Source organism: Lactuca saligna, chromosome 8 (assembly GCF_052625555.1).
Source record: "Lactuca saligna cultivar CGN05327 chromosome 8, ASM5262555v1, whole genome shotgun sequence".
Taxonomy (NCBI): domain Eukaryota; kingdom Viridiplantae; phylum Streptophyta; class Magnoliopsida; order Asterales; family Asteraceae; genus Lactuca; species Lactuca saligna.
The window spans coordinates 129,849,687-129,872,092 of NC_136424.1; the positions used below are offsets into that span (position 1 = coordinate 129,849,687).

The 22,406-nt window shown below is 33.4% G+C and overlaps 1 protein-coding gene across 1 annotated transcript; it reads left to right on the forward strand.

The window, feature by feature from the left end:
• Positions 1-354: 354 nt before the first annotated feature.
• Positions 355-1,772, forward strand: LOC145012182 (Late embryogenesis abundant (LEA) hydroxyproline-rich glycoprotein family). Its single transcript, XM_078970968.1, has 2 exons — positions 355-1,352; positions 1,529-1,772. Exons 1-2 carry the CDS (start codon positions 709-711, stop codon positions 1,530-1,532), a joined length of 648 nt encoding a protein of 215 aa, XP_078827094.1. The 5' UTR covers positions 355-708; the 3' UTR covers positions 1,533-1,772.
• Positions 1,773-22,406: the final 20,634 nt, after the last annotated feature.

Consider the following 22,406-nt stretch of genomic DNA (forward strand, 5'->3'; position numbering starts at 1 on the left):
TGTCGACAATTTTCAAACAGTACACCCATTTTTAGTCATTTTCTGGTATACTTTAAGAACATTTCCACCAAAATTCTCTCATTCGAAAATCTCTAAATTTTATCTAATCGGATGTTCGATTTATACCATTGAAATACTTCAATTTGATATTGAAACCGTAACTTTCAGAAAATTCAAACAATCTATTCATCTCCAATTTCTAACACCATATAAGATAATAATTATGTAAATGTAAGCAATGAAGCATTATTGCAAAATATGATGTACTTCTCTCAAAAAATTTCATCTAGACGATGTACATTAACCTACCGTGTACCGTGTCCGTATATCAACCAAAGCATGTTTGGTCAAAAGGCCGCATGATGGTCAACCGGCTAAACCCACAATCAATCGAGAGTTGCATATCAAAAAAATTATCAAAAGAAAATATCAAATATGTGACTTTCAAAAATGTAATTTGAGAAAGACGAATGTTTACCATCCATGTCCATGTAGATAGATGTAAGGCTCTCCTATATTTTAGAACACCATGAATTTCTCTCACAAACTCATCCTCCTTGTTCCTTTTCCTTCTCCAAATGCCCTTATCCCCACTTCTTCTTCTCCTACCGAATTCCTTGCGATGGCGGATTATCAAACTCAACTTCTTCTCCTTCGCCACTTTCAACCAAATCAAACCATATTTATCAACCACCGATTCATAATCAAATGCACAGTCCTAACGAAGACCTCGAAGGCGGTCGCCGCCGTCGCAATTCACCCTCGTGTTGGACTCTGTTCTATGCTTGGGTCTCCTTCCTCATCTGGACTATCGTAATCTTCTCTCTAATATTCGGAATCGCCTTCTTCGCTTTCGTCAGATCTAATCTCCCCGACGTCAAAGTCCATAGGCTTGATGTTTACAAGCTTGATGTGATTCAACCGAAGAACAGAAACAAGGATACGCAATTGGCGATTGATGTTGAGTTATTTGTTAACGTGACAAACAACAACAAGAAGGTGACGTTAGTGTATGATGGAATGCATGTGGAGACGAAGATCGAAGGATTCTCGTTACCGAAAGTTCATTTGAAGGGATTCAGGCAGAATCCTCAGACATCGCATGATTTGAAGATCCATCCGCGGGAGCTGAGATCGGAGGTGAATGATGATGATGATGCTACGGAGTTGAAATTCAGCGCTAAACAACATGAAATGGTGTTGAATTTGAAGATGAGAGGGAAAATTGAGTTCTGGTTTAATGGAAGGATGGTGAGTAAGTTAGGCCTCAAGGTGTCGTGCAATAGTATTGAACAGTCTCTGATCGATCAAGCCCTTGCACATAATTGCCATGTCAAATTAAATTATTTCAGGTAATCATCATTCCTTTTCTTCGTTGAATCTATAGATTAAAATATCATTCTTTTTGTTCATAATTATATTGATCATACCTTATCCAAACATAAGATGAACTACAATCATCTAATCACAAACTACTGTAACAAAATGAAACGAAATAGGTCTTGAATATGTAATTGGTTTGTTGCAGTTGATAAATGTATTCGGAGAAGTTGTATATGGAAGTGATGGGGGTCTCAGATGGAGCCCTGCAATGCTAGACAGTTGGAATTATTGGAGGTGATGAATAATAAAGGAAAAGGGAAAGACCCACATTCACATTTCATTATGCATGCTATTTGTTGTTCATAAATCATCTAGAAAAAAGAGAGGGTGTCTAATTCTTTAAACTGTGTTCAATGAGGGATTTTTCGTGATGAAAAAGTAAACAAATAATGTACTATATCACTTGAAAATACATTGTGCAAACAATGTATATGTATATTGTTTTATTCAATAAATCATTTGATATGTTTAACTTTTAGCTAGCCATATCATTATTTAAAAGTTATATTTCATTTTCTATAGAGAAGCTTACATCTAGGGCTTGAAGCCTATTTTGACCTCAAACATTTTTTTTAAAGAGAATAGAGGAGGAAATTAGTTTTTGAAAGGAACATATGAATTTGAAAAATTTAGATTATTCATTTCAAAGTGAAATATATATATATATATATATATATATATATATATATATATATATATATATATATATATATATATATATATATATATATATATATATATATATATCAATCTTTGGAAGTGTTCTAATGGAGAATCACCATTGTAATGGTATTAACAAGTTAAAGAGGGTGATTAAGAATGAGAAATCTTAATTATTGAATTATGATTAAATTATGTGATAAGAATAACGTGTAATTATTCCATGTATGAGAGTTTGAATTACTAGAGGCCTAGAAAAGTTTCATGACAATTGGATACACTTAAGTGTGGATAATATTATATTAACGATTATCTGGCAACTCGTTTTGACGATAAATGAGAAGTATTATTTGAGAACCATAGAATTATTGTATTGTTTGTTTTTGCTCTAACGCTTCCTTTCCAAAGGATTGTCCACTGTATTAAAAACTTACAAGGGAAAGGATTTATATTCAACACTTGAGAACTTGCAAGTTCTCATTATGTGAATTGTATTTAGAATACTTAATAGGCTTATATTTCCCTTATGCATTACTCTATGTTATGTTCGGAGTGAGGAGTGATTAACACGAATGAGGATAGAAGAGACACTAAAGGTGACCGATGGAGGATACAATGGAGACTTATTTTGTTAAGCTTAGGCTTTGATCCTTTAACATTCCCTCGTTTTACTTTGAGATATATTTTTTGAATTGAAGATGACAAATTTCATATTTTGTTTGAGGCTTATTTTTCATTGAGAACTATAATTTTTTTTTTTTTTTTTTTGACAAAGTATATTGAATTTAGGGGTGTTCATCAGGTATAACTTTTGGGTTTTGGATAATTCAAGTCAGGTAGTTCGGGTTTTTTCAAATAAAAAGATAACCGATAACCGAATTGTATTGAATTTAGGTATTCAAGTATGAGTAATTCGGATCAGATATTAGATCGGATTCTAAAAATTATAAGTAAAAAAATCAACATGTTATCAAAACTGCAGTACCAATTGTGTATGTATATATATTCAATTCACAAAAGAGACCAGTATCATGAACGTGTTTGTAAATGTGCTTCATTGTTGTACCTTTTAAGAAATATATAACACTTAATTTCAATGACAATATCTTTTTTAATTTATTTATTAATCCATGATGATCATATTAATGCTAGAAAAACATCAATGAATTATAAAACAGTCGTATATCTAAAGGATCGATGTAGTTACGTATTGTCAACATGAGGCAATAAGAAAGATGGATAATATATAAAACTTTTAAGTAGTTACTAGTTAGTGAACGAGGTTATACCCGTATTTTGTGTATTTGTATTTATTCTAGTATAGCCATTTATTATTTATTTAGGCCTTGTATAGATGGCCCATAGGCATTATGTATAAAACCGTTTCTAATGTATGAAAGGAGGGCAGATGAGAAATTATTAAAATTACATGGTATCAGAGCGGGTCGCTCAACCCTAGCCAATCCTTTCCTTCTCTCTCTCGCTATTCTCTTCTGTGTCAATCTCTTCTTCGATCAAGACTTCTTGCTACTTCCTGCAACTTAATCAATGACAGGTTCTTCATCTTCTTTTTCTGATAAACCTTCTTCTACCATAAACATTAAGCATGTTGTTCCCTTGGTATTGGACCTGGACCGTATGAATTATGACATATGGCGGGAGTTATTTGAAACTCACTGTCTAGGATTTGGTGTTGCCCATCACCTTCAGCCCCCAAAAGCCAAGGAAATCGATGATACTGAATGGATTAGAGTGGATTCCATTGTTAAGTCATGGCTTTACAGCACCCTTGCTCAACCTTTGTTACACATGATTTTGAAAAAGTAAGCTATTGCTCATTCTATATGGGTTGATCTTGAAAAACTTTTTCGAGATAATAAGGAAAACAAAGCTCTTCAACTTGAATCTGAGTTGAGAAACATCACCATGGGTGATTCCTCAGTTACGGACTACTATACCCGCATAAAAATCATAGCTGATTTACTGGAGAACCTTGATGCTCCTGTTCCTGAAAGAAATCTGGTGTCATACACTCTTAGTGGTTTAACAAAGAAGTTCCAGTACATTGCCACCACCATCCGTCATCAAAGGCCGGTTCCGTCTTTCATGGACACCCGCTCTATGCTAATCATGGAAGAACATCAAATGCTTCAAGATGATCAAAACATCGTTGCCATGCCTCACTCAAATCATTCATCTTCCCCTACTGTCCTTGCTACTGATGGCTCCTATCAACATCAAAACAATTCTCGAGGCCCCAACAATTTCCGTGGTGGAAGGGGTGGCTGGAATGGTCGTGGTGGCAGGGTCGGAAGATCAGGAGGTAACAGGTATGGTGGTACATCTCAGCCGTGACACCACCCTCACCCACCAGCCGGGTGGGCTTACGGATGGTACCAGGTCCAACAGCAGCAACCAACCCAACAAGGCTTGGTGCCGCTGAAGTTGTTGGGCTGATTTCTTGAAAATTTCTCTCATTTTTTGTGGGTTTATCCGTTACGTGTCAAATCGGAAGTTTTTTCTAAATTTGTTCATTTTCGGTCTATTGTTCAAAATCAATTCAAAACTGATATTAAAGCTCTACAATGTGATAATGGGGGTGAATACAATAATAATCAATTCCATCAACTTTGTGATCAAAATGGAATTCTCATGCGTTTTTCATGTCCTCATACATCTCAACAAAACGGAAAATCTGAGCGCATGCTTCGTACTATAAACAATATTGTTCGTACTCTTCTCCTTCATGTTCGCCTCCCTCCTGATTATTGGGTTGAGGCTCTTCAAATGGCTGAACATATCTTAAATATTCTTCCATCTACCACCATTGACAATAACACACCGTTTCATAAACTTTACCTCATTCACCCCACATATGACCATCTTCGAGTATTCGGGTGTCTTTATTTCCCTCACATCGTCATCCCTCATAAACTTTCACCACGCTCCACTCTGTGTATCTTTCTTGGATATCCCACCAATCACAAGGGCTATCGGTGTCTCAATCTCCATACAAAACAGATTATTATATCTCGACATGTTGTCTTTGACGAAACTGTGTTTCCATTTGGATCCATGACTCCTGATGATCCCCCGTCTTACTCGTTTCTTGAAAACATTCACCTCCCTTCCAATCTCTCATCTCTACTTAATTCAAACTCCCACCATCATGACTCAAATTTCTCTTTTACTCCATCGCCTCCTTCTGCTCACGATTCTGAGGAGGAGCCTCCCCCCGAGACGTCCTCTCCTATTCCTCTAGATGATGTGGCTACCTCAGTCACCACTGATCATGTCTCATCTTCCGAGAGCACTCCCTCGGCAGCCCTTATAAATTCCACTTCTGCTTCTGCCAATTCGCTTCCATATCAATCCCATCATCCCATGCTGACACGTGCTAAACGGGGCATTAAAAAGCCTATTGAAAAGCTCAACCTTCATGTCGATTCATCCTCTCCTCTCCCCCGAACTTACTTACAGGCATTTAATGATCCTAACTGGCTCAAATCAATGCAAGAGGAATACTCCACTCTTATCTCTAACAAAACATGGGTTCTAGTGCCATGACCTCCGGGTGCTAATATTATTAATTGCATTTGGCTTTTTAAAAAGAAGCTTAGTGCGGATGGCTCTTTAGCTCGATATAAAGCTCGTCTTGTTGCTAATGGACGAAGTCAGAGACATGGTATTGACTGTGATGAGACTTTCAGTCCAGTTGTCAAAGTTGCCACCATTCATACTGTTCTCAGCATTGCAGTTACTCACCACTGGCCAATTCGACAACTTGATGTGAAGAATGCTTTTCTTCATGGTCATCTTCAGGAGACCGTTTATATGCAGCAACCCCCTGGTTTTCGGGATTTCTCAAAACCGTATCATGTTTGTCTCCTTCAACGATCTCTTTATGGTCTCAAATAGGCCCCACGTGCATGGTTTCAGCGGTTTACTATGTTTATTACTCGTCTTGGTTTTACTAACAGCAGGTGTGATTCTTCTCTATTTATCTACAGACAGGGCTCTCATATTGCTTACCTGTTGTTGTATGTGGATGATATAATTCTCATCGGCTCCTCTCCTCAACTTCTGACTCATATCATTAAGCTGCTTGAATCCGAGTTTTCTATGTCCGATCTTGGAGAACTTCATTATTTTTTAGGTATCGCTGCCACCCGGACTGCTGATGGCCTGTTTTTGTCTCAACAGAAATATGCTAATGAGATTCTTGCTCGTGCTTCTATGTTGAATTGCAAACCTGCCTCTACTCCAGCCGATCTTAGTGCCAAATTTGATGGGTTGGGACCTCCTGTTAAAGACCCTACACTATATTGCAGCCTTGCTGGTGCTCTTCAGTATTTAACTTTTACTAGACCAGACATCACGTATGTCGTTCAGCAGATATGTCTCTACATGCATGATCCTCGTGAGCCTCACTTTGCTGCTCTTAAACGCATTCTACGTTACGTTCGTGGTATTTCTGATCAAGGACTTTAAAATTTTTGTTCTCCATCTCGTGACATTATAGCATATTCTGATGCTGATTGGGCTGGTTGTCCTGTTACCAGGCGCTCCACCTCGGGTTATTGTGTCTTCTTAGGGCATAATCTTTTATCTTGGTCCTCTAAACGCCAGTCTACTATATCCCACTCCAGCGTTGAGGCCGAATATCGTGGGGTTGCTAATGCGGCTGCTGAAACATGTTGGATTCGGAATTTACTTCTTAAGCTATACTACTCTCCTCATCGTGCTACACTTGTATACTGTGATAATGTGAGTGCTGTTTACATGTCTTCTAATCCTGTTCAACACCAACGGACTAAACATATTGAGATTGATCTGCACTTTGTTCGAGATAAGGTTGCCACCGGTCATGTTCGGGTCCTTCATGTTCCTTCCAAATCTCAATATGCGGATATCTTCACTAAAAGCCTCCCATCCACTTTGTTTCTTGATTTTCGGTCCAGTTTGAACGTTCACCAACCATCTCCCGTTCCAACTGCGGGAGGCTGTTAATGGATCTATTTTGTGTATTTGTATTTATTCTAGTATAACCCTTTATTATTTATTTAGGCCTTGTATAGATGGCCCATAGGCATTATGTATAAAACCGTTTCTAATGTATGAAAGGAGGGCAAATGAGAAATTATTAAAATTACAATAACCGTGGAAACAACGATCGGTATGATTTAAATTTTTATATATATAAAAAAAATATAAGAAAAATGCATCGGAATCTTGATTGTAAGTAATGTTTAACTAATTTGATAAGTAAAATAAACATAACACTTAGATTTTGAAATGGTTCTTTGTACACAATATTAAAAAATTTATTGATCAAATTATCATCGTTATGTTGTACTGAAAAGTTATAATATGTTATAAAGTGATAGTAAAAATTTATTTATCATCGTCTTTGTAGACATTTTTAAATAATAATTATGCCGTCACAAAATATATATATATATATATATATATATATATATATATATATATATTTTGAGGAATTAATGACATTTGGAATTTTAAAAAGAAACAATATGTTATGAATGAAATAAGGACATTTGATTAAAAAAAAATTATATGATAGTATATGTTATGAAAATTATATTTATATAAATGGATAAGAATTTATTTTGTAAGCAATAACAAAAAAATATAGATTACATATTTTTGATATGTACAAAATGCATCAGGTATAATAAAAATAATAATGATAAAAGTAGTAACTTTGAGTCCATAAAACAAAAAATTCATATAACATTAATCGCAATATTGTTTTTAATTACAATGTTATTTATATATCATGTAAAAAGATTAGTATATAACATTATTCGCAATATATATATATATTTTTTAATTACAATGTTATTTATATATCATGTAAAAAGATTAGTTTCATATAGTGAGTCAAGAATAATATGTATTCAAAATTTATTATGAAATTAAAATTGCTTAAAAAGTATATATATATATATATATATATATATATATATATATATATATATATATATATATATATATATATATATATATATATATATATATATATATATATATATATATATATAAACGTTACTCTAAAATCCAATATTTATATATTTATTGTAAACTACATTTTACCCCCAAAATAAGTTTAACCCTAAAAATATTTATTCTTCCAGCTAACATTATAGATTCAAATTATCGTTTTTTTTTTCTTTTCAAAATCACCTACACAAAATGACTTATTCAATTTCTACATTTCAAAGTACCAATTTCATGTAATCGGAGACTTCATCGACTTCGTAGCAACCTTACAGTGTAGCCAACCCACTACCACTACTTCTTAACAGCATAATCGAGAATACATATATATTTGAAATCCAAAATCGGATGGAATACAAGTCCAATTTTGTAATAGATTGTAGAGTCCTGAAAAGCGATTTATGTTCCTTGCTAAAGTTGTGAACGAAAAATAGTGTCCTTATGGTCTGATTTGGAATATATTAGATGTTGGATTTCAACGATGAAGATAGGGCGACGATGAAGAAGAGTTAAAATTACTGATTTTTTTTTTGAGAAGATGAGATTTAATGTAATCACTGTATTTATTATTTAAATTTTGATTGTATTTCAAAATTGAATATTGAATTGTTATTTTTTAAATGCGAAAATTGAAAGTTATGCTTCTGAAATTTCATTTTGGTTAATACATTCTCACTTATTCTCTTAAATCTATGTATTATTTTCAAAAAAAAAAAAAAATTTAATGTTTATTGCTCCTACAACACTAAAAATATGATGGGGGTGTAAAATTAGGTTTCTATTCTAAAATTTTGTGAATGAAAATTGTTATGCGTTGGTGTCAACTTGCTAAGATAAATAACAAGTTAGTGTATTAGATAAAAATTTAGTTGTATTTTGGTTGAGAAGTTACATATATGAAATGAAATAGTTGGTTATTTGATTATATGTGTGTAAACATAATGAGGGAAGTGGAATACTGTGTACGAGACAGAGAATTGAAGAAAGATATTATATTTATATGAAAGTGAAATTTTATAAGAGACGTAGAGTTGAAAGAAGATTAATACTTTAAGGAATATAAATTAAAATAGTAAAAGTAAAATGCACTCGATATAGTGAGATTTTTTTTTTCCGATTTAAACATGCGTTTGTGTGTTTGTAAGATGTAATGAAAGCATATTGCAATTAGAAAGTATATGAACAAAAAGTAAAAGAAACAGTTAAATTACATTGTAATATATTTTCAATATTTTGATCGCATTGTATATTCACTTTTTTTTATTAAAAAAAAACACATTTACAATAATGTATGTTTTGTTATTGTAGGAGCAAATCTCCATACTCATAAAGCATGATGGTGGTTATCGAGTCAAGTGTTAAGAATATGTTGCATTCAACAACAGCTTAGAGAATCTATCATGATTTCTTTCCACATGTTATGAAAGGTATGTCCTTTCCACAAATATATTAAAATCCATCAATCTAGCATAGTAAACAATCATACTATTAAAAGTACAATGTTATACTTAGTATTCAAAAAAACTGCATGAATTATTAATAACTTAATGGAAAAAAACATACATAGGATTACTAATTCATTATATAAAACCATTATTTTTTAACTTTTAGTGTAAAAACCTTCATCTTTTCTTCGTTTCCTTTCCTGTTTAAATAATATGATGATTTTGTTAGATTGTCCACGACATCAAAAATTATCAAAATTAAAAGTTTATTTTTAAAAGTACAATATAAAAGGGCATATTTATCATTTTTATAATATAAAAGTGCATAGTTGTCATTTGCTAATATAGCCAATAGAAAATAAGCTATTACAGTTTTCTATTAAAAGAGCATATTTATCATTTTTATAATATAAAACCGCATAGTTGTCATTTTATAATATAAAAGAGCAGAGTTGTTATTTTCTAGTATAAAAGGGTGGAATTGTAAAGACTATTATGTTTTAGGATGTCTGATTTATTTCAACCATTCTAAATGGATTTACAATAATCAGTTTGAAATAAGTTACATGAATAGTCTTGTTTGGTTTTTTTTTCTCTTAAGCATTATACTCAAGTATAGCTAAATTCACTATATTTCATAATAGCATACTATTTCAAAATGGTGGAAGTGACCAAATTTACAGAAATTGTCATTGTTTAAATAAATTTCCAGAAATAGTCCCTTAGTCCCTATACAAAGTACAATTTCATAATAGTTATACCAATCAATGTTTGTTCGTATACTTTAACTTAATTTATTTAAAGTGTATGCCTATAAGATATTACATACACAAAGAAACAAACATAAACACATATATATGTTTATACGATGGTACATAAGTAGGGTAGTGAAAGGAGTAAAAGATAGAAATAATCAAAATAAGGAAAAATAATAAACAAATAAAAAATCAACATAGTTGTTTGGAAGATGCTTTACCAAAATCGCACAGAGGAAGATGTAAATATGAATCAAATGAGAGAAACGAAAAATGTTGGAAATTTTTTAAGGATTCGGTATGTATTTATACGTGCAATGAATATTTGAATATAATATTGTAATCATGATTGCATTCCTATTATAATTGCTGCAAATTTAGTAGAAGATTAATAAATTCAAAATTATGGCTAATTATATGGGATACTGCTGATTTCATTCCTTTATGATATATGATATATTTATAATGTATTTGAAATTAAATTTGAATGCAGGGATAATATAGTAACCGAATTGCTGATTAGTAGGAGGTGATTTGTCAAAGAAGCAATGGGCAGGAAAAGAATAGATAATAGAGCAGCATTAATGACACGTGGAAAGATGCATGTGTAAGAAGGGGACACGTGGCACCTTCGAGAGTCTTTTATTAGGAAGAGAGATCAGCAACGATTGTATATTTGTGTTTGTGTAGTTTAAGACTTTAATTAGCTGCTTGTGTGGTTAAGAAACAACGTTTGGACATCCAATCATGATATTGTTTATGGTAAGTGAGTTTATGTTTGATTTTTGGAATTAACTATTTAAAAAAAATCGGGTATTTGGGTAAACCTGAATTTTTATGTACATACCCGATATCCAAACCAAATTAATTTTAGGTTAAACGAATACCCAAATTTTCAAACCCAATCTACCCGAATTGAGAACGAGTCGGTCGATTTATACAACATTTATTTTCTTATTTTCAACAGGCCTAATATTGATGTATAAAAACCACCCATTATGTGTCAGACTTTGATTCATGAGGTATCTCTAAGCTTGTTTCAAGCAAGGATATCATACTTAGATATAGTCAGTGGTGGCTCAAATAGTGGGGGTCTAAGCGAACAAAAAATACAAGATCCTTTGGCATTTACTATATTTAACATTATAAACTCTCATCTTTTATCCGTATTGGGAATGGAAACAATAAATTAACAAGTTTACAAATTGAGGAGTTAATTTTGTTTTATTATGTGTATCTTTTTTGTGAATCACCAAGACAACTACAAATGAACAAACATACTACTGGAAGTAATGGATTAATGAAAATACTTGTTGTTTGATAGGCTTGAATTGTTGACTGCTTCTTTGAGTTCGTTCCAACCCAAATTCGGAATTTTCAAAGGCAAAATCCACATAGAAGTGTTCACTTGACAATTAAAAATCTGTATTTTGTAATCAATGGATAACTGAAAATAATTAACCATAATAGATAATGGAAAACTGAAAAAAGAAGTGAAACACATACCATTTGGCATTGATGATTTCAACAATTAAGAATCGAGATAGAAAAACAAAAGATAAATATAGTGTTTCAGTTTTCAAGATCACACTGATGTGTCGCATGCGTTTCGTCTTCAAGAATCAAGATCGATCCATATGATGTGCCCTACAGGAAAATTAGTAGTAAACTACTTGAGATTTGAGATATATTAATATTGGGTTAAGTTTGCAGAATATGAGATTCTGAGGGTGCGTTTGGTTGTGAAAAACTGTTTTTATTTTCTAAGAAAATGTTTTCAGAAAATAAAGTTGAGTTTCATTTTTAGTTTTTAATGAAAATTTTTGATAATGCAGTTGGTTGGAACTAGTGGAGTTTTCGTTTTCTATCTTAAAAATTTGGAAAAATTTGGATAATAGTAAAAATCAATTTTCTAATTTACATACAATTTGGAAAACTGAAAATTTCCATTTTCTTATAAAACTTTGAAAAATTAAACGAACCAAATGCGTTTTCAAAATTTCAGGTTGCGTTTAATTGTGGAAAAACGGGTTGTTTTCAGGAAAAATTTTCTAAGAAAAATGAGAATTTTGAAAACGTGTTTAGTTCGTCTATTTTTCTAAATTTTTCACGGAAAATGAAAATTTTCTATTTTCTAAAATTACAAAAAAATTTAAAATATTCGAAAAATGAATAATTATTGTTTTCCACATTTTTCTAATTCTAATTTTAAAAATAATGTAAACACACTCACTCCCATCTCCACCTACCCACACCCACTCACTCCCAAGCCCCTCCCCCCCCCCCTCCCCCGCCCTTACACACATACACACACATAACCACAAACCCACCCACTCCCACCCCCATAAAACATACACACACAACCATAAACACACAGCTACACCCACCACCACAAACACCCACACATACCCATAAATAGATACCCACCCTAACCCCCACCCACACCACACCCACACCACACCCCCACAAACACACCCACCCACCCCCAAAAATACACACCCACCCCAAACCCCACTCATACATACACCCCCACAAACACCCCTTCCCCCACCCCCATAAACATACACACACACACCCAACACCACTACCACAATCACCGACCTACCATCATCATCACCACTGCTACCCCATCGCCTGTCATTACTACCATTGCCTGTCATCATTACCACTCCCGCCACCACCACCAATATCGTCGTCATCATCAACACCACCACTGCCCCCCGTCGTTGACCCCACACCCAAGCCTTCCACCACTACCATTTTCTAAAAATGAAAATCCATATAAATATACACATCTAAAAGTGTTTTCTAATTTTTTTTAAACCGAAAATGAAAAATGAATAAGTTTTAACTAAACGTGTTTTCAAAATTTCTAATGAAAGCTAAAAATGAAAAACAAATTTGGGATTTCCAGTATTTGAGAAAATAGTTTCTTAGATAGTCTAACCTTCTTATTGTTCACCAGGTTGAATGTGATGACATCCAAATCTTTGTCGTAAGTAGCAGTTGATCCTGCTTGAGATAACCAGGAAAGAGGAACAACAAAAGATCGGAACATAGCCTTGGATAGTACTAAACTTTGTAAAGCGACAATTAACATCTTGAGTTCTTCCGGATAAGTAGAAACATAGCCTCTACTTGGTAGTTAGTTCCTTGAATCTTCATTATCGGTTGTGAAGTAACATCTTCAGTTGTTTAGGATGGAACATCAGTTTGAGTAGCCATGATTAGGGTTGGAAAATTGTGTGAAGAACAGTTGAATTTTTTTTAGAAAGAACTTTGGGAATTTTTCTTCTGAAAGCGTAAACCGATAACAAACCCTTGAATCCCCTTTTATATGTAACAATGGAGTTTGAATTTGAAGCGGGATATGCATATAATGAGATCCAACGTGACACCTTGAAAATCGGACCACTACCCTATAAAAGTAGCCATGCTTGAAAAATTAACTGTCACGTCTCCTTGAAACCCGGACCGAATACCATACGTCACCGTAAAACAGGCTGTATTGTTTGCCCCAATAGAATTATAACCGTCAGAACCCTTTGAATGGAAGTAAGGCTCTTTCACTTTTAGGTTTTAAAGTAAACTCATTTGCCAGATGTTCGAAATCATCAGCCTGAGTTGGTGTTACTCAGAACCTCAAGGATTTCGTGAGTGCAGTGTTCCAAAAAATTAGATGAGAAGCAATAATAAGAAAATTTTGGAACTCAGTGATATCGATCAATTTTCGACACAAAAGCAGTATAAACCACATGCAAAGGTTACTTCATTAATCATCAAGAGAGATGATCAACTACTTGTGTATGTTCCCATGATATACAATCAAATACTTGTAGAGAAGTGTCGAAGCGCTTCTTTTATTAGGCTACATGGGTAGCTATTAGAATTTCGTTATATATCAACCTAAACATAAGGTGAGAAATTGTACTAGAAATTACTTGTTTGACCAGTGTAGTCAGTGACAAGTTTGCTTTGACAAAAAAAATTTAAGTGACTTTGGATTTCGAATGAAACTCACACGAAAATCATATTCATGGAAAATTTGTGCTAGATCTTGTTGGGTAACAAACATCGTGGGTTTTGAATGTTTGATCAAGACCACTCATACAAAATGAATATGATTTGGAGTTTTGAATTTAAGTACTGAAACAAATGTTTCGTGATAATCTGGAACATAGTTCCCAATCAATTCCTTAAACGTTTAGAGAATTGGGTTTCACTTTCATCACGGTCTCATTATGTCAGATCATAAACACAGATTTTTGATATGTCTAAGTCTCGATTGGTTTGATCAGAGACCTCTTGGACATATGTATTTGTGTGAGATCATGTAAGAACTTTCAGATGAAAAAGATTGGTGTAAGACACATATATGAATACAAGCCTGATTGGGAAGAAATTTTCGTATGAAAGATTTCATTAAGGCTTTTGTACACACATATTGAGTCAATGGAGGCTTTGGTCAACATGTTGCAGCATGCTTCTAGGGACAACTTAACTAATTCAAAGTATTCGAAAATTTACCTGACCCTAGAACTGCAAGCATTCCCCAAGTTTAACCATCATGAGTATCAGCAACAAAATACTAAAAAGAAATGAGAAATAAAATATCTTTGTTGTTTTTGATTTTTCGAAAATAAAAAAAATATATTTTTGAGTTTCTGATTTTTCGAAAGTTAGATGACAAGACAAGCAAAAATCTTTTTTGGATTTTTATGTTTTTCGAAACTAAAAGACATAACAAATGAATTTTTTTTTTGTTGGTTTTGTGTTTTTCGAAAATAAAATGACAACCAAAACGTACTTGTTGCAAACACACGAAATTTTATCAACCCTTGAAAAGTGACAATTTTAAGAATTCGAAGGGGTCGAAGTGTTGACTATGAATAGTAACCTATGAATGTTGAATGACATTGTGTTGTCTTTTATTCGGCGCCTCTGAATCATTCCTGGTCAACCATCATTCTCCCTTTTCGAATGGAACATAATTTCCATTGATCATTCCTAGTCCTTCTAAAATTCTTACAAAGGATTTTTCATCTAAAGGTTTCGTGAAAATATCAGCTAACTGATCAGTTATTTTCACAAAATGTACTTCAATATTTCCATCCTCCACATGATCCTTGATGAAATGATAACGAAGAGCTATATGTTTAGTATTCGAATGCTGCACATGATTATGATAAATTCACATTGCACTTTGAGAATCACAATATAATGGAATATTTTTCATATTAATTGCATAATCACACAATTGACTTTGGATCCATATAATTTGTGATGTGCAAGCAGCAACAGCCACATATTCTGCTTCAGCAGTTGAAATTGATACACACGTTTTCTTTTTCGACTGCCAACTCACCAATTTGCCATCAAGAAATTGACATCCTCCACTTGTGCTCTTTCTATCAAGATTACAACCACCTAAGTCTGTATCCAAATAAGCTTGAACAAAGAACACAGTTTTCGAAGGATACCACAATCCTAACGAAAATTTTCCCTTAAGATAACGAAAGATATTCTTCACAACAATGAGATGTGGTTCTCGTGGATTTGACTGATACCTAGCACAATTACACATAGAGAACATGATATCAGGTCTACTAGTTGTAAGATAAAGTAATGAACCAATCATGCTCCTGTAAAGAGTTAGGTCAACTACAGGTTTATCTAACGAAGGTGAAGCTTTATGTCAGTTGCCATAGGAACTCGTAACTTCGTGCTATTCATTAATCCAAACTTCTCTAGCAGATTCTTCATATATTTTTCTTGATTAATAAATATTCCTTCTCTGCTTTGATGAATATTTAGACCAAGAAAATTATTTATCTTTCCCATCATGCTCATTTCAAACTTACTTTTCATAAGATCTTCGGATTCTCTAGACAAGGTAGGGTCAGTTGAGCCAAAAATAATATCATCAACATAAATTTGAACAAGCATTAGATGATTCCCAACTTTCTTACGAAATAACTTGGGGTCAACAGATCATTGTTTACATTTAGATTGCTTCAAAAAAGAAGTAAGAGTTTCATATCATGCTCGTGGTGCTTGTTTTAACCCATAAACTGCCTTATCTAAGATATATTCCTGATCAGAATGTTCTTTGTTAATAAAACTTGGGGGTTGTTCCACGTAAATTGTTTCTTCAAGCTCTCCGTTTAAAAATGCACACTTCACGTCCATTTGAGAAACATCAAAGTCATTGTGAGCTGCATAAGCCAGAAATATACGAACAACCTCGAGTCTTGCGACAGGGGCAAAAGTTTCTTCATAGTCGATTCCTTCTTGTTGTGAGTATCCTTTAACAACAAGTCTGACTTTGTTTCGAATGATATTTCCATATTTGTCGGTTTTGTTTTTGAAAATCCATATTAACCTGACAATTGAAACATTAGGTTTAGGAATTAATCTCCAAACCTTCTTCTTTGCACATAGAGAACATTTTCTTCATAGTCGATTCCTTCTTGTTGTGAGTATCCTTTAACCCAATCTGAATGTTCCATTGCAACCTTAACTATCTTTGGTTTGATTTTAGAGATGAAAACATTGAACATGCAAAATTCTTGAGGAGTATTCAATACCTTATTCTTTGCACAAATTTGAGCTCTTGTTAATACTCCCTCTTGTGGATTCCCAATTAGTTGATTCTTCGGACGATCTCTTGTCCATTTTTCCGTTGGTGGATAAGCTAGATCAAAATCCATAGGTGCAGCTTCGTATAAATCATCATTCTTTGAACCTGCAATTGAACATTCATCATTAAAATCATGACATTTTCATTATGTCCTGCATGTTCCCCCTCAACATGATGATGCTCCCCCTCAAATAAAGTATTCGAATCCACGTGCTCCCCTTCCACTGGATTATTTTGCATACTTTCACCTATCTCTGGAGGATTTGATGTTAAATCGTCATTAAGCTTCGTTAGTTCAAAGATATGATTATCATTGACATTACGTTCAGCATCGGCAACATGATCTAAAATACCAAAAATTAAATCATAATCAACATCCAATGTTTGTGAAGTTTCAGATTCATCTTGTATTTCTTTTATCATGGATGATTTCCAAAATGCGTTTCAGTTTGTTTAATATAGTAATCATCAAATGTAAGATTAAAAGTTTCTTCCACTTTTCGTGTTCTTTTGCTCAAAACACGATATGCAACTGAATTATGTGAATATCCTAAGAAAATCCCTTCATCTTCTTTAGCTTGAAATTTCAAAAGATTATCCTTGAGATTCATAATAAAGCACCTGCATCCAAAAACATGGAAAAATTTCACATTAGGTTTTTGATTGTTGAGAATTTTGTATGGAGTGATATTAAAACGATGATGGATAAAAGTTCTGTTTTGAGTAAAACATGCGGTGGATACTGCTTCAGCCCAAAGATATTGTGGAAGATTCGCATATGGCAGCATTGTTCGTGCCGCTTCACATATAGATCTATGTCTTCGTTCAACTACACCATTTTGTTATGGTGTATATGGAGATGAAAAATTATGCGAAATTCCTTTTTCCACCAAAAATGAATCAAGAACATTGTTCTTAAATTCAGTTCTATGATCACTCTTGATTTTTTGAACAATCTTCTTTAATGTTGTTTCCATCTTTTTGATAAAATCAATCATGATTTGTGGAACTTCAGATTTAAGCCTGAGAAAATAAACCCACGTGAATCTTGAAAAATCATCAACAATTACTAAAATGTACCGTTTCTTGTTGAGTGTTGAAATTGTCGATGGACCACACAAATCAATATGTAATAGTTCCAGTGGTTCGACAATTTTCGAATCGATCGTGATTGGATGACCTTGTTTATGTTGCTTGCCAACTTCACAAGTTGCACATAAAGAATCATTATCAAATTTAAGTATAGGTAAACCTATTACCAAATCTTGTACAACAAGTTTGTTGATGCTTCAAAAGTTGAGATGTGAAAGTCTTTTATGCCAAAGCCAACTTATGTCTGATGTATCTTTCGAAAGAAGGCATATAGAAGGTTTTCCTACTATTGGGTTGATGTCCAATGTAAACATGTCACCTTTCCTTTTTGATTTAAGCAAAACTTCTTTTGTGTTGACATTCGAAATGATGTTTCCCTCTTCGTTGAAAAGTACTTGATTGCCAATGCCCACAACTAGTTGTGAAACACTTATCAAGTTATGTTGAAGACCTTCAACATAAGCAACACGATTCACTATGAATTGACCATTCGTGATTTTCCCATATCCTTTGACTTGACATTTTTTATTATTACCAAATTTCACAACTCCTCCTATATGTAAACTTCGAAAATATCGTAAATTCTCCATTTTCCCAGTCATGTGATGAGAACAACCACTATCAATGTACCATTTGTTATCATATTGCTCGTCACATAGTACCTGCAATCAATGAAAGAATTTAGGTACCCAAGGCTTTTTGGGTCCTTGGAAATTAGATTTAAACTTCGAATGCAAGCAAGAACGTTTAACCCAATCACAAACTTTGGTTTTGAGACTATCAATTAAGTCTGCATCATCATCTAAAGGGATCGAAACATAAGATTTTGATGGATTCGAATGTTCACTAACATTACCCTTCGTATTCAGAGTTAGTGATTGAACATTCTTTGCTTTCATAACTGGTTTCCATGCTTTGACTGATATGTTCAAATCCTTAGAAGATGAACCCGTTTGATGAAGTATTCACATATTTCTCATAGGCTTCTTGAATTTTCGTTTGATGAAGTATTCACATACTTCTCATAGGCTTCTTGAATTTTCTCCTTTGAGAATTTACTCGATTGATACATTTTTCCTCTTCCTTCTAGCCAATGATCAATATTCTTTCTTGAAGTCAACCCTTTTTCATGCGAAATTTTCAAAATTTGTTTCTTCGTGTGATTAGGAAAATTTGGCTTTTGAGGAACGAAATCAACATTTGGTTTCGTAAGAAAAGATTGAGCATATGTTGTACTAACAGTCGATTTGAATTGTTGGCGTTGAGAAAACACTTGTGGTGGATTTGAAGAAAAGCAATTTTCAATGTGGTTATTTGAATATTTCCTTGGAAGTGTGGTTTTTGAAACTTTCGAAAACTTTGTTTGTTGATTCTCTTCAGACTTTGAATGATTTGCTTTAGAAAATGTATGATTATTCATTGAACAAGATGAATTTTTAGCCTTGAAAACATTTTTGTGTGAATTTCATTCAGACAAAGATTTATTTGTTTGAGCAAGATTTTTCTTCTTGTCTGAAAAAGTTTTTGAATTCACTGACTTAACAGATTTAGTTGTTTCAATAGACTTCTTTTGAGACTCAACAGTCTGCCAAACAATTTTCTTTCTTGCTTGTCTTTTTGAAATTTTATTATCTTTCGAAAATTTGTCAATTTGATCTTTGAATTCTTTGGAGTTTAGTTTGACAACATTTTCATTTTTCACTACAATTGGTTTTGAAATTTCTTTGTCAACTTTTGAATTTTCAACCCATTTTCTTTGTGGTTTTTGTCGTTGAAAAATGTACGAATTCTTGTTAGGTTGTTTTCAATTGTGCTTTGATTTGCAAAGAAACCTTCGTCTGATGTTTTCTTGTTATCTTCTTTTACTAACTTTTTAAACTCTGGTTTGACATTCTAAACATTCCCAGTAGTAACGAACACTTGATTTGGGAAAATAATATCATCTGAACACTTGAAATTTGGATATACCACAATATTCGTTTCCAAAAAGTGAGCACCATGTTCATTCATCACCTTTTCGAACTGTTGTGTATCACCATACACTTGATCGACTACAATTCCAGGAATTTCGTCTTCTTTTGAGGATTTCTTTTTCTTTGAAATTTTCTCTTCATTTTCATGATCACTATCATCAGTTTGACTATCTCTGATGTCCACGAAGTCCATATCACAAACTTTCGAACATGAGGGTTTTTAAGTTTCAATCTTAACCATCAATTCCTTAACTTTTTCTTTCCCTTTAGATGCTGATACAACATTAACAATAGACAACTGGGAACAATCAACATCTTGTAGATCACTAATTTCACTAATATTATCATAATTATCTGAAATACCAGCAAAATTAGATTGAGAATCAGATATTAAATTCTAAGCCTTTTTCAAAATTATGGTTTGTTCTGATTTAGTTGAAGTATCATTCACAATGTTAACGAAATCATTCTCATCAAGACATTCATCAATTTTGACAATTCCATATTTATATCTATCATCAGGAACTTTGTCAAATTCAGCTTTAATTTTCTCACAATCATACGAAATATTATCTACCTTCGCTCTCTCATATGCTAGAAAAGGCAGTAATCTTCTATGTTGCTCTTTACTAATGTCACTCGAATGATGCAAATCAGTTAATTTTCCATACAGTCTGTTAGCTGAATTACAATATATATATATATATATATATATATATATATATATATATATATATATATATATATTTCTTTGTGCCAACAAAAGTTTGAATTCACTAGATAAAGCATCCCTATCACACATGATGTTTGTGATTTGTAACTCTAAACATTCAACTTTACTTAGTTTCATATCTAAACGCTTTTTGGTCTGTAACAACTCCATGGACAGTTTCTTAGCCTCATTGCTAGCAGACACAACAATTGAATCAAAATAAGTAACAGTCTCATCAAAAGTTACTAATTTAGAGTTATAAGCATTTACTGGAATATTAAAAGATTCGAGAATAGAACGTACCTTTGCCGTCATAGGAGATTTGTCAGCAGTCTTTGATACGAAGCACCGACCTTTCACTTCAAACTCTTTTCCATCCGAATCCTCTTCCATTTTCGCATACAATACACCATGAGTAGGATTCCTCATCTCCTCATCATCTGATCTAGATGACCAGATTTGATAGGTTCCATCTTCGTCTTGTTCTCCTGTTGCTATCAACGACAAATTATTCGCTTTCGCACGAACCTCCTCAAGCTTCTCAGCGTAATAAGCTTCATCTTTGACTTTATTCTTCATTTCATCCTTCTTTCTAAGCATGCAGTCAATTGCAAGATGATTAGCTCCATTGCAGTAGTGACAATCTACACCTGAGTCACCTTTAAGCTTCTTCTCATTCATCCCCTCAGACACCTTCGTATGCATTCTTCTCAACCTTCTTCTTCTCCTCACCAACAGCTTTACTCACAACACTTCCTTTCACCTCAGTTTTCTTAACCTTCAAATTGAACGGCTTTTTGAAAAATTTCTTGACACGATTATTTGAGTAAAATGCTATTGCCTCATCATCTGAATTCATGATGAATCCCTCTTCCTCCTCTGAATCACCTTTTTCGTATTTTCTTTCTCAGACACCTTTGAAACTAAAGCTAACGGACCTCCCAAACTTAGCTTCGATTCATCTGCTATTTCATTTACCTAATTTTCGTGTGTCTTCAACTGATTGTACAAATCATTGAGAGTTGATGTATCAAAACTTTGCTGATTCTTTACCATCATACACGATCATAATATGCTTCAATTGTTTCACCTTCCTTTTGTCTGAAATCTTTAAGCTCAACCAAGCACTGTTTGACTGAATTAATTTTCGTCTTCTCGCTTCCTTGAAACTTATCTTTCAGATTATTCCAGATCTCTTTAGCAGTTGTACAACTCCTTACGTAATTGTACACAACTGGTGGTAAAAGCTCCTCGTAATTCTCTCATACACCTCTTCTCCAGTTTCTTCAGACGATCAGGTTGATTTTCAACAACATAACTTCCAGAAGATGATCCAATTGGTTGAACATTCACCGGAGGATTGATATTTTCAAAGATACATGACCACAATTCTTTATCAAGACCATTCAGATAATCCTGCATACGATCAACCCACTGATCATAGTATTCAAGAATTAGCATTGGAATTTTGGTCGATGATCCTAACAGATGAGAAAACGAGGTCATCGAATTGAGATTGAAGCTCGCCATTGTTGTACGGAAGAAATTTTTTACTGAGAATTGATAATTTGATTACAAGCTAACTGAATCACTCAGAAATGAAAAGAAGAACACTCGATTCAACAATTCTGATGCAGAATCGAATCATAACCTCAAATCTAAGAGAAATTTTCACTTTCAAAAAGTGCAAAAACTTTTGAACAAATAAATCGATTCAAAACTTTT